This window comes from Hemiscyllium ocellatum, chromosome 20 (genome assembly GCF_020745735.1).
Source record: "Hemiscyllium ocellatum isolate sHemOce1 chromosome 20, sHemOce1.pat.X.cur, whole genome shotgun sequence".
Taxonomy (NCBI): domain Eukaryota; kingdom Metazoa; phylum Chordata; class Chondrichthyes; order Orectolobiformes; family Hemiscylliidae; genus Hemiscyllium; species Hemiscyllium ocellatum.
Window position 1 is genome coordinate 12,741,740 of NC_083420.1, and position 13,527 is coordinate 12,755,266.

The 13,527-nt window shown below is 41.3% G+C and overlaps 1 protein-coding gene across 4 annotated transcripts in view; it reads left to right on the top strand.

The window, feature by feature from the left end:
• Positions 1-13,527, top strand: part of usp7 (ubiquitin specific peptidase 7 (herpes virus-associated)) — a 97,826-nt gene that overhangs the window by 49,252 nt on the left and 35,047 nt on the right. For all 4 annotated transcript variants that reach the window (XM_060840502.1, XM_060840503.1, XM_060840504.1 and 1 more), the window contains exons 7-12: positions 2,167-2,297; positions 3,318-3,372; positions 9,471-9,551; positions 9,637-9,727; positions 9,806-9,888; positions 11,497-11,606. In XM_060840502.1, the coding sequence (XP_060696485.1) occupies positions 2,167-2,297; positions 3,318-3,372; positions 9,471-9,551; positions 9,637-9,727; positions 9,806-9,888; positions 11,497-11,606 (551 nt within the window). The remainder of the gene's footprint in view (positions 1-2,166; positions 2,298-3,317; positions 3,373-9,470; positions 9,552-9,636; positions 9,728-9,805; positions 9,889-11,496; positions 11,607-13,527) is intronic.

The following is a 13,527-nucleotide window of genomic DNA, read 5'->3' on the forward strand; positions in this document are numbered from 1 at the left end:
CTTCAACAGCTTCCTCATTTCCCCTTCCCCCACCTCCCCCAGTTCCAAACTTCCAGCTCAGCACTGTCCGCATGACTTGTCCTACCTTCGTGTCTCCTGTTCCACCTATCCACTCCACCCTCTCCTCCCTGACCTATCACCTTCATCCCCTCCCCCACTCACCTATTGTACTCTATGCTACTTTCTCCCCACCCCCACCCTCCTCTGGCTTCTCTCCACACTTCAGGCTCACTGCCTTTATTCCTGATGAAGGGCTTTTGCCCAAAACGTCGATTTCGCTGCACTTTGGATGCTGCCTGAACTGCTGTGCTCTTCCAGCACCACTAATCCAGAATCTGGTCAGATGGATAGGATGGTGGCATGTAAAGTGATACATTCTGGAAAAACGAAAGGTAAAGGGAGTATGTTCTGAATAGTAAGAACCAGTAAGTTCGAGAGATTGGAATGATGTTAGTATGTGTGTCCTTAATCCTTGAAGGCAACACAACAGGTGAATAAGTTAATAAGGTAATATCCCATATACTGTACCTCTTATTTGAGACATTGAATACAAAAGCAGAGAGTTAATTTTGAAACTGTAGAAAGTGTTGTCTAGGCTACAGCTGGAGAATTGAGTGCAGTTCTGGCCACCATACTACAGCAAGGATGTGATTGTCTTCGAGTGGGTGAGGAGCAGATTCACCAAATGTTGCCTGGTCAAGTGTTTAAGCTATGAAGAGAAACTCGATGACTGGTGTTGGGTTCTGTCGAGTAGACAGGACTAAGGAGAGAAGGACCTGATTTGAGGTGTATTGAATTGAAGGGCAAAGGGCAAATAGGAAGAAACTTTCCCCTTCATATAGGGGTCACTGACCAGGGAGCATAGGGGTAGGAAGCTTATAGATGATTTAAAGAAGGTAAGGCCATAAGACATAGGAGCAGAAATTAGGCCACTTAGCCCATTGTCTGCTCTGCCATTCAATCATGGCTGATGAGTTTCTCAATCCTATTCTTCCACTTTGTTCCAGTAATCCTTGATCCCTTTGACAAGCAAGGTCTTTGCACCCAGAGTTTGAAAGATATCTGGAGCTCACTGCCTGAACACACGTAAGGTGTATTTAGATGAACACTCATTGTTGTGGCATACATGGCCACAGGCCAAATGCTAGAATGTGAGACTAAAGGAGGTAGGTTCTTGATGACCAGCACAGACTCAGTGAACCAAAGGCCTCTTTGAATGTTGTAGAACCCTAATTTGGTCTTACACTGGTTGTCGGGATAAGTATGTTTATCACATGATGCAGAAAATCAGCAGAAATCTTGCCATCTCAGTCTCTAACCTATTGATGACTGAGCTGCAGCAGCTTTCTCTGACAACTCCAAAGCTTCACTTTCCCCCCTATTAGAGTTATAAGTAGCCTGCTGCTTTATTCTAAGACACTTCCCCTAGTTCCGAAGTCACCAATACCTGCATGCACAATGGCTCGCAGATGCGCCCTTCTCATCTTGTCAGAATTTCATATGCCACAACCAGCTCACCTCTCATTTTTCTAATCTGAGAAATCAGAGTCTAATGGGGCAATTCCTTTCTCTTAGCATTTAGTTTGGCGAAACTTTATTGTGCTTCCGATATGGTATGTGTATATTTCTATGGATAAGGAGATCAAAATACAGACTTAATGCATGTCTTTATGTACATAATTTGAACTCCCTTGTGAATAATATGCATTTAAGTTCTGTGCGTAAGTCTTATGAAATTTTACTTTTTCTCAGTGTTGCAAATGTGAGTCAAGACGTCATGATATTATAGTTAGCAGTTAGACACCCACAACATTCTTGCATTGATTCCAGGTTCACTTATATCTTGGCTCTAATGTTGTTGCTGTTGGGCTAGATGATTGTATGAATATAGGCGGTATGGAGTAGTGGGGAGAAGTTGCTGATGAAGTATATTAAATTTGCATCACCAGAAGCATAATAGGGCAAGGTTTGCCTTTGCTGAATTAGAAAATGTGTCCAAAGGAAGTTCTGGCAGTGCAAGTTATGTATTAACATGCTGAACTTGGAATTGTTTCTTCAACCAAAAGTTATAACTATGCCAGGGCTGAATTGTTCTTCAATTTTTGCTTTGTCATGCTACTTAGTATAATGTTTATTTTGCTGATTTGTTTTATTTGTTATGCATAGGCTGTTTATATGATGCCAACAGAAGGAGATGATTCATCCAAAAGTGTCCCTTTAGCATTGCAAAGGGTGTTCTACGAATTGCAGCATAGCGACAAACCAGTTGGAACTAAGAAACTGACGAAGTCTTTTGGGTAAGTAGTTTTATTTACACACGGACTAAGGTTTCCTTCGTCCATGAATGAAGATTTTTTAAAAGACTGTATAGTCAGCCCTGCCATTTGACACCACCTCGCAAGTTTTAATACTTTGAATGTAGATTGATGAATGAATTGAAAACAAGATTAGCCTCTTTTTTTGTGAGGTCTTGGATTGTGCAATGGTATGTCATTCTGTTCCCTAATGTTTTGTAATATGATTAACTCAACCTAATAAACGAATAGTTTAAAAATGTGATCTTGAATGCCTATTTTTTCACTTGTGTGGGGATCAGAATGGGGCAAACTTGAGTCCATGATTTGTTTTCTACTTATAGATTATATTTCAGTGAGTGAGTGAATGGCTTCATATACTTTCTAATTTGAAAGAAGTCAGATATTGTTTTTTCTAAAAAAATTTTTAGTTGCTGTGTACATCCTATGAGAGTAAACTTTTGCTTTAACTGGCAATCACAATAAATGGGCAAAAATTATACACCTGAATTATCAGAGGGTTGCGGTATTATCACAATCTCCACAATGGTTGAGTAGTTAGCTGAGGGTGAGTGGAAAGGTTCTCTGCTGATGAGGCAGATTTGTGCTTTATGTAAATAAAGTATAACACTGTACTTACCCCCTTCCATTACATTTTTGTTACTTAATGTGTTTTTACATTGTGTGGACCTCTTGATCAACCACAATATTTTTGACCCAGTACACTCTTGATCCCATAGGTGCCAGTTGCTAAAAAGTTAGCTGCATTTAATGTTTTGCGGAAGTGTTATCCGAGAACAAGGCCTGCATGGTACCTGTCAAGCTAGTATGCACTAATCAGCTTAGTGGGAACATTGGCCATGATGTCATTTTAAAATGCGCTACTTTTGTCATTATTGACTGCCATGAAATGTACATTGTGCCAAATTTGTCTTGTGTTTCTTTGTTTTATTACAAGCTGCCAAACTTTTAAAATTGGTTAGTGTTCAAAAAAATTAAAGCGATGTTACCTTTCTTCTTTAGATGGGAAACACTAGATAGTTTTATGCAGCATGATGTTCAGGAACTGTGCAGGGTGGTAAGTAATTTCATGAATTGTTGATTTGCATTTACCTAATAAAGATCAACTCCGTGTCGAGTTAAATAATCTATCTCTTTGAAGTGCGAACCTGTATTAAGCTATCCAGACTTAAGTATGGTTTAAACTTTTTGTATATAAAGCACTTCTAATTTGACTGAGGGAAGGCAGGAATGTTCACTGCTGTAAAGTGTTCGCCAGTTCACCTTGGCTTTCTATATTTACTAAAGATGCTGCTGCAACCTTTCTGACGAATTTTAATTGACCTATTTGGAAACTGTTTGGAAGATAGTTCTCCAGCAGAGTTCATCTGAGGTTATCATTGTGAATATACAAACTAATTTTTCAAATTGGTGTTCGCAGTTCGTCTTGTCGTCTTAAGTGACTTGTAAGGCAGTTTAAATATTTATGAAGAGCCATTTCTTCTGATACCTGAAAAGCTTAATTTATAGTTTTGGAAATTACCACACTTCACAGTATTATGAATGAAAATCCATTGTCATTTACCCTGTTAACTAGCTGACATCCCTTCTGAATCGCTATCCTACTCTTTGCCACATCTTTTAATTTTTGGAGGTAATGTGAAGTGCAGAACTTAATTTTTTAGGAATAATAATAGTAATGGTTCGGTATAGTTGGGCTACGTAACTTCTAGTGTTGAAAAATGTGCTGGAAAAACACAAGCAGCATCCGAGGAGCAGGAGAATTGACGTTTCAGGCACAAGCCCTTCAGGAATGAGGCTGGTGCTCCAAGCGGGCTGAGATGTCGGGGAGGGAATTTGGGGTAAGGGTGCTGGGAAAATGTTAGGTAGAAGGTGGTGAGGGTGATAGGCTGGAGAGGGGGTGGGGGTGAAGAGGTCGGGAAAAAGATTGCAGGTCAAGAGGGCGGTGCTGAATCCGAGGGTTGGGACTGAGATAAGGTGGGGGGAGGGGAAAATGAGGAAGCTGGAGAAATCTACATTCATCCCGTGTGATTGGAGGGTTCTAGGCAGAAGATGAGGCGCTCTTTCTCCAGGCGTCGTGTGGCCAGGGTCTGGTGATGGAGGAGGCCAAGGACCTGCATGTCCTTGGGGGAGGGGGAGTTAGTGTTCAGCCACAGGGCAGTTGGGTTGGTTGGTGCGGGTGTCCCAGAGGTGTTCCCTGAAACGTTCTGCAAATAGGTGACCTGTCTCCCCAATGTAGAGGAGACCACATCGGGTGCAGTGGATACAGTAAATGATATGTGTGAAGGTGCAGGTGAATTTGCGATGGATATAGAAGGATCCATTGGGGCCTTGGGGGGAGGTGTGGGTGCCAATTTTAAACTTGTGGTTGCAGGGGAAGGTGCTGGGAGTGGAGGTTGAGTTGGTGGGGGCTGTGGATCTGACGAGGGAATCGCGGAGGGAATGGTCTCCTGAATGCTGATAGCAGTGGAGAGACAAATATATCCTTGGTGGTGGGGTCTGTCTGGAGGTGGCGGAAATGACGGAGAATGATACGATGTATCTGGAGGTTGGTGGGATGGAAGGTGAGGACCAGTGGAGTTCTGTCCTGGTGGCGATTGGAGGGGGTGGGGTTCAAGGGCAGAGGTGTGGGAAGTGGAGAGCGTCATTCTCCACGTCGGAGAGGAAATTGCGGTCTTTGAAGAAGGAGGCCGTTTGAGTTGTTCGGTAGTGGAATTAGTCCTCCTGGGAGCAGATGCGGTGGAGCCGGAGGAATTGGGAATATGGGATGATGTTTTTACAGGGGCCAGGGTGGGAGGAGGTGTGATCTAGGTAGCTGTGGGAGTCGGTAGGTTTGTAGTAAATGTCTGTGTTGGGTCGGTCGCCCAAGATAGAAATGGAGAAGTCTAGGAGGGGGAGGGAGGAGTCTGAGATGGTCCAGGTAAATTTGAGGTTGGGGTGGAAGGTGTTAGTAAAGTGGATGAACTGTTCAACCTCATGGGAGCACGAGGTAGTGCCGATTACAATCATCGATGTAGCGGAGAAAAAGGTGGGGGTGGTGCTAGTGTAGCTGCGAAAGATGGACTGTTCCACATATCCTACAAAGAGGCAGACATAGCTGGGGCCCATGTGGGTGCCCATGGCTACTCCTTTGGTTTGGAGGAAGTGGGAGGATTGGAAAGAGAAGTTCTTCAGGGTGAGGGCCAGTTCAGTCAGTGGAAGGGTCCTGGTTGGGTCAGTGGGAGAGGAAGAAACTGAGGGCTTGGAGGCCTTCATGATGGGGGATGGAGGTGCATAGGGACTGGATGTCCATAGTGAAGATAAAGCTTTGGGGGCTGGGGAAGTGCAAATCATGGAGGTGGAGGGCGTGGGTAGTGTCTCTCACGTAGGTGGGGAGTTCTTGGACTAAGGGGGACAGGACAGTGTCGAGGTATGCAGAGATGAGTTCGGTGGGGCAGGAGCAGGCTGAGACAGTGGGTCGGCCGGGGCAGTCAGTTTGTGGATTTTGGGTAGGAGGTAGAAACGGGCGGTGTGGGGTTGTGGGACTGAGGTTGGAGGCAGTGGATGGGAGATCCCCTGAGATGATGAGGTTATGGGTGGTCTGGGAGATGATGGTTTGGTGGTGTGAGGTGGGGTCATGATCAAGGGGGCAGTAGGAGCTGGTGTCTGCGAGTTGGCATCTAGCTTCAGTGGTGTAAGGATCAGTGCGCCAAACTACCACTGCGCCTCCCTTGTCTGCCGGTTTGATGGTGAGGCTGGGTTGGAGTGGAGGGCCGCGTGTTGAGGGTGAGAGGTTGGAGTGGGTGAGGGGGTGGACAGGTTGAGGTGGTCAATGTCGCGGTGGCAGTTCGAAATGCGATTGAGGGCGGGTAAGATATGCACGGGGTGTCCAGGTGGATGGGGTGTGTTGGAGGTGGGAGAAGGTCGTCAGAGGGTGGGCGAGAGTCCTTTAAGTAGGTGCGGAGGCCAAGGCGGCGTAAGAAATGCTCCCTATCTAGCTGCATATCGAACACCATTGATCTGTCCAAGAACTCCCCACCTACATAACTTCTAGTAAGTAGCCCAGCTGAGCAGAACTGTAAGTTACAGAAGGGAAATTTGTTCAAACTTAGAACTGTGAGCAGCCATAAAGTTGATTTACTGTTGCTGTTGTGGAAATATTTAAAATTTAATGTAAAGTTTTTGGAACTTAAGTTTAGAAATAGGTTTGAAATTTTGTTTGGCAGCAGGGCTACAAGCCAACAGTGGAAATGCTTGAACCAGGTAGTAAATTGTAGCTGCACCAGTGGCAGCCATTTGTTATTTTCTGAGGACTACTAGTGTCAAAACTAGGTACTACGCTGGTATTGTGGGAGTTGTGGAATTCTCTGGTCTTTTAAAGCCTTTAGATTGTGATACAGGTACACAATTCTAAATCTGAAATTCGCAAAGCTCCAAAATCCAAAGGTGGTTTTTTCAAAGTTTTTTTTCTGTACAAGGTGACTTAGCATGCAAACAGAGAACCCAACTCCATACAACTCTGCCCATGTCACTCAGATGTGACGTGGCCCAGTATTGGCAGGTGTCAGTTGTGTCTCAGCGCTTGTACTAGTCATGTGGGTCTGCTGTTCGGTAAAGTTACTGTGAAAATGTCATTTACAGAGGAACCTTGATTATTGGAACATCTTTTGTCTGAAAACTGGATTATCTGAATAAGATCTGAAGCTCCTCTAAAACCGTTGCAGCATAGATGTTACTGGCAATGATGCGATGATCACATCTTTTGTTTAAATGAGGGTTACCTGGACTGGAGATAATTTGCAAATGTTGCATCAGAGGTGTTAGTGACACTGGTGCAACTTGCTCAGTCAGTCAGTTGTAGCAGTGTTAAAATTTTAACACAGAGGACTGACTTCCTACAAGATTTAAATGCATGACAAAATCAGTGGTGCCTTCATTCCCTCTGACCTTGTTCAGAGTACAGTACATATCTATAGTAAGTGATCGAGTTTTTTGTACGTATTTATCGAATCTGGAGTGAAAGTAGACAGCAGTGACAATTGTATAGAAAAGTGAGATTTAACAGCGTCGGGATTGTGGTGAAAAGGCATCAAAGATTGGTCACGAGTGCAACATTAGGTTAGCAACCGTGTCCCACATCTTGAAAGCAAGACTGGCGATTGGGAAATTTATCAACCAGAGTGACGCTGCAGGTGCATTAACAATAAAGTTCTTGAAGCCAACAAAAGATGAGCAACTCGACCAAGTTGTATTTTTGTGGTTTTCACAGCATTGTGCAAAGGGCATTCCCACATCTAACCAGATGATACTACGAAAAGCTGCCAGTTTCCATGAGTGACTCCACACCAGTGATGCCGATCATGGTGTATCATTGGGCTGGTTACAGCATTTCAAGCATTGTTGCAGCATTAGGCAACTTAGCATTCTTGGAAAGCAGAAGTCTTTGGATGACAGCACTGTGGAAGGATACCGACAGAAACTGCAATCCATCATGAAGGAGACTATGAACCTGAGCACACATACAATGCTGATGAAAGTGGATTGATTTGCGCTGCCGGACAAAACACTTGCATCCACCACAGAAAAGCACGTGTCAGAACATAAAGTGCAGAAGGATCATGTTACGATTTTCCCTTGTCAACTCCACCGGCACTCGTAAATTGCAGCTTGTCTGCATTGGGTGTTATGCTAATCCATGTTGTTTCAAGAACTGACGAACTCGTTTCCCATGATTTAAAAAGCACAAAACAAGGCATAGATGACACGTCCACTTTTTTCCTCCTGGTTTGCTGAAGAATGTGTACCTGCCATCAGATTAGATTCAGCAAATAGCAATGTACCCTTCTGCTTGTTGACATCACGGTGACACACTATGAAAGGCAGCCGTTGAGAATCGACAGATGGAGCTATCAAGTTTGTTTTCACCACCAAACACCACTTCAAGGTTACAGCCACTCCATCAGGGAATCATTTCAATAATGAAAAAATATTGCCGTAACATGTTGTGTACTGTCCTCAGTGAAGGCAGTTCAGGAAATTAATGAAGGCCTTCACAGTTAAGGATGCTTTGTGCATGATTGCTGAATCTTGGGACTGCATCCAGACATTGACAGTTGTAGAGTGTTGGTGCGATGGCTTGTGTGTTGGTAGCCATGACAGTGAAGAGGACAGCACCTGTCCATATCAAAGGCTCACCACTGACATCACTGAGAACTGCAGACAGCTGGGAATAGGAGACTCTGTGTAGAGGCTGAGATTGATGCTTAGGTAAAATATAACATTGACGTTGGAACAGAGACACTCAGTAATGACCTGATGATCAATGTAGTCACTGAAGAACAGTGGCAAAGTGCAGACACCACAGTAAGGAGAATCAGATATTAACACCTCCAGTCCCCACTAACTAAGCTATTGACAGTTTGTGACTTCATGGAATAGTATGAAGCACAAGGCAGTCCGTCATTAACTTGATGTCTCTTCGTTAAATGTTACCTTTTGCAAAAATAGACAGTAGTAGCACCTCAAGCAACAGAAGAGGTTAGAAACTTTCTCTGAAAATTAATAATTGACCTCCACCTCAAGGAATTTTATTTACACAAATTGATTTAAAAAGCTTGTTTAGAGTTTTTAACGCGCACAATTATGCGCAGTATGGCTTCCTTTTAAGATCAAATCAATTATACAATCAATTATCCAAACAAAAAACTGCCTGCCCATTGCTTTCAGATAATCAGGGTTCCTCTATTCTGAAAATCAAAAATTCCGATATCCAAAAAAACAACTGGCCTTAGGGATTTCAGATGAAGGATTGTGTACCTGTACTATATTAACAGAACATCAATGCAGCTGCTCTTCTGAATTGTGTTTTTCAACTTTTTCTGAACTGAACTGTTTTTCTCGTGTAAATTATCAGTGTAAAATGTAATTTTGCCAAGCAACATTGTCCATGGAAATCTTCACCTGCCAGTATTTCATACCAAGTACGTGAATTTATCATAAACAGTTTTCAGATGTTGTGGTTGTGAAATTTTTGTGCCTATATTTGATACGGATTAGCAACAGTGGCAGCCCTAAGCTCTTGGAGTAGTTTTTTTTTCTTGATGTATTCTTAAAGAGCATTACTCTGCAAAGTTCTCGTAATTGATTTGCCTTTAGGATTATTTCTTCTTTTTCTAGCTACTTGATAATGTTGAAAATAAAATGAAAGGAACCTGTGTGGAGGGCACAATTCCGAAATTGTTCAGGGGAAAGATGGTGGTATGTACAAAATTAATTAGTTACAGAATTTGAAGAGATGTTGTTGTTAATTTTGGCATGTTAACATTTTTTTTTGCTTTTCAAGTCATATATTCAGTGTAAACATGTGGAGTATCGATCTGAGAGAATAGAGGATTATTATGATATTCAACTCAGTATAAAGGGAAAGAAGAACAGTGAGTATAACTAAATTAAATTGTTATAGTATGTGCATTCAGAATTGCAACAAACTGATATCATCTTTTGTTCTACAGTATTTGAGTCTTTCAAAGATTATGTAGCAGTGGAGCAGCTGGATGGGGACAACAAATATGATGCTGGCGAGCATGGTTTACAGGTGTGGAATTCTGCTGAATAATGAAATATTAAGATTTACATGTGACTAATTCTGATTTAAGACTTTAAAGTGGTCAACTGATAATTAAGGTGTAGACAGAAATCAGTCAAATTATAAAAATTCAAATTTCTGATTGCTGAAAAATATTAATTTAACTTTTCCCTGCCCCTTAAGAAAACAACTGCATTCAGAGCTTGCGTGTTTTGTTTCCGGCAGAGAGTTCTAAACAAAACCGTTCTAATCAGAGCTGTACATTATGGAAACAGACCCTTCGGTCCAACCCGTCCATGCTGACCAGATATCCCAACCCAATCTAGTCCCACCTGCCAGCACCCGGCCCATATCCCTTCAGACTCATCCAGATGCCTTTTATAAATGCTCCAATTGTATCAGCCTCCACCACTGTTAATTGTGAAATGAAGTAATTTTGAGTGAGTTTTATGTTGGACAGCAGGTGGCATTGATTGTGCATGTTACTTGATAAGTATTGCAAATCACCTGGAATGATTTGAATCTCGGTGCAAGTGGCTCTCCTGTTTTTAAAGTCTCTCTCACATCTGTTCTGGTGTTTAGTCAGAGAATCATACAGCCCAGGCGCAGACCCTTCGATCCATTTCATCCGCACCAGCTAAATTTCCCAAACTGAACTCGTCTTATTTGCATGCATTTAGCCTATATCCCGCTGAACCCTTTCCTATTCGTCTACCTGTCCATTTGTCTTAAGTGTTGTAACTGTGTACCTGCACCTGCTACTTTGGCAGTTCATTCAACAAACTACCCTTTGTGTGGAAAAAATGCCTCCATAGATCCCTTCTTTTTTGTTTTAAATCCTTCGCCTCCCATCTTAAAAATGTACCCCCTAGTTTTGAACACTCCACATTCTGGACGAGACTTTTGTTACTCACCTCATCTGCACCCCTCATGTTTTCATAAACCTCTATAAGGTCACCCCTCAAACTATGTTCCAGTGGAAAAAATAAATCTCAACTTGTCCAACTTCTTACAACTCCAAATCCTCCAAGCCCAACACCCTGTTAGATCTCGAGTTCTCGCCAGATTAATAATATCCTTCTTATAGCAGGCCAACCAGAATTGGACACTACTCAAAAGGACACCTCACCAATGTCCTGTACAACCTCAACATACTAACTTTATACTCAATGATACGAGCAACGAAGGCAAGTGTGCTGAATGCCTTCTGAACCACCCTAATGATGTGATGCAAACTTCAAAGCATTATGTACCTGAACCATTAAATCTCTCTTGGTCACTACCCAAGACTGATGTATGAATACCTTCAATCATTTTTAAAATCCATGCAAGCTATTAGTCAATAAGTTCACTGCATAAGTTCACTATTGAACCTTTATTAGTCAATAAGTTCACTAAACAACCTCTAGTTTGTAGTCATTTCAAGTTTTGATTTTCCCAAACAATACGTGAAATGAGTTACCACACGCTGCTTTGCTTGCTGTGAATGTACTACGCACAAATACAAAAAGCATTGCAAAGTGACTTCTTAAGTGAGCCTAAATTTCCTTTGTCAGATACCTGATAAACTCATGATTGTCAAGGTCTCCAAGAAACTAATGTATATGTTACACACAGGATGCAGAAAAGGGTGTGAAGTTTCTTACCTTTCCACCGGTGTTACATCTTCAGCTCATGCGGTTCATGTATGACCCACAAACTGATCAAAATATCAAGATAAATGACCGGTAAGTAAACTTGTATTTTTTTTTGTTCAGATAGGCACTGATATTATTTTGGCACAAAGTACATACTTTATGTAGTAAACAGGTAAAATATTTCTCCTTCCAAAAGATAATCTAAGCCTGAATTCTGATGGTAGATCTTAATTTTTAATTAGCATCTCCTAATCTCATGTAAGGACGATTTAAGAATAGTTGTCATGTCGTAATGACTTGTCAATCAACTTAATGTTTTTGTTATAGCCATTGTCTTCTGATGCGTGTGGCTTAAAAAAAGTAACATGTGTGAATTACATCAGCACAGACGTAATTGATGTAAATAACCTTGTTACAGTCCCTTTTTTTTCTAAATTGGCTGTGCATTCTTTTTTTTTCAAAAGGCGTTTTTGAAAGTTAACTTTATGCAGTCAACTGTTACACAGGCAGTGATAAAACAATTTTTATTTTGTGTTGACCTTTTGGCTTTCTCTTAGGATTTATATCCATGAGAACAAGCAGAAGGTTGGTACCCAAGCTCCATCACCATCCATCCATCCTTCACCATGCTCACCAACCACAGTGATATGTGAATTAACTTGGGTATTTCCCCTCTAACATTTCTGTTCCTGATTCCCATTGTAAGATTGAAAGCAGTACGAAATATGACTAGATATTGTGTTTACCACTTTGGCACTGTATATTAAAGCTACAGACCATTGTGATGCTCTGCAATAGTTGGTTGATTTGGATCTTTGCATCTGATAAAAGGTTGTTTTTTCACAATTTTGGTGTGTCAAATGGGTCTCAAAGTTTGTTATGAATCTATGGTATGTAGATGGAAGGAGTTGATAGATGTAGAAGAGAAACCGTGGTAAGACTAACAGCGGACTTCCAAAATTTGTTTTGGAGGCTTGAGTGCTAGAGATTTGAGAACCTAATATTGTGGATCGTCAACAGTTGCATGTATTTCATTACTTCAGGACATTGCACTGAACGCCAGCTATATTCTTAAGAGTAGCTTTTTAATCATTGCATCTATGTCAAAGGTGTGTTATGCCTGACTGATCGAGTTAGTCTATATGTTGTAGACATGTTTTGAATATTTAATCCTTGATATTGGGTACTAATTGTAAGAAAGTGTAGAGACTTATTGAATGTTCAGTTTCTTTACACGCTTAATCAGCTGACGTTTTGTATTCTGACTTGCCAAGGGGCAGACACATGAGCAAAACATGATTTGGACAAAGCACAATTTATTCTGAACAGAACATTATACTAAGCAAGATGTATCCACTGCACAATTCATCTTCAACTGGTTTGAGACATTTAGAGGTTTGACTCTCATTTGCCATTTCTGTTCACTTGATTCCCCTCGTATGTTCCATACAGACAGGCTTTATAAAGCATCTGGCTTAAAGATGTTTAAACGAGTTGCAAATTTGATTTTAAATGGAAATCGACCATTATACTGGAGATTTACTACTTAAATTTGAAAACCAACCCAATCGTCTGAATGTATTACCTTGCTAAACTTGCTTTAGGATTTGCTAAAATGTTAGATGCAAAGTCGATTTCAATCATTATTCCTCCTCTCTTTTTAATGTAAAATGTTTAAATTAAGTCAGTTTCTTCCTTTTGTAATCCTCTTCGTTTAGAAATAGGAAATGTTTCCTATAATACGTTCTAATAGATAATAGCAGATTTCTGTACTGTTTATCCAATTTTTCAAATCTCCCCCACTGTCTGAACCAGTCTTTTTTTTTCTTCAGACTAGGTTCCAAATATCAATTTATTTGCTTTATTTATGGTGTGTTTAAAATAGCTCTGATACAAATTCTGAATCTTGGGGAATGCAGCATTATGGTCAGTCATGTTAGAGGAGAATTCTTCTCAGTTCTGTTACCATAACTGGCTCCAAGAAACTGAGAGTATAAAATATTCTGCATAT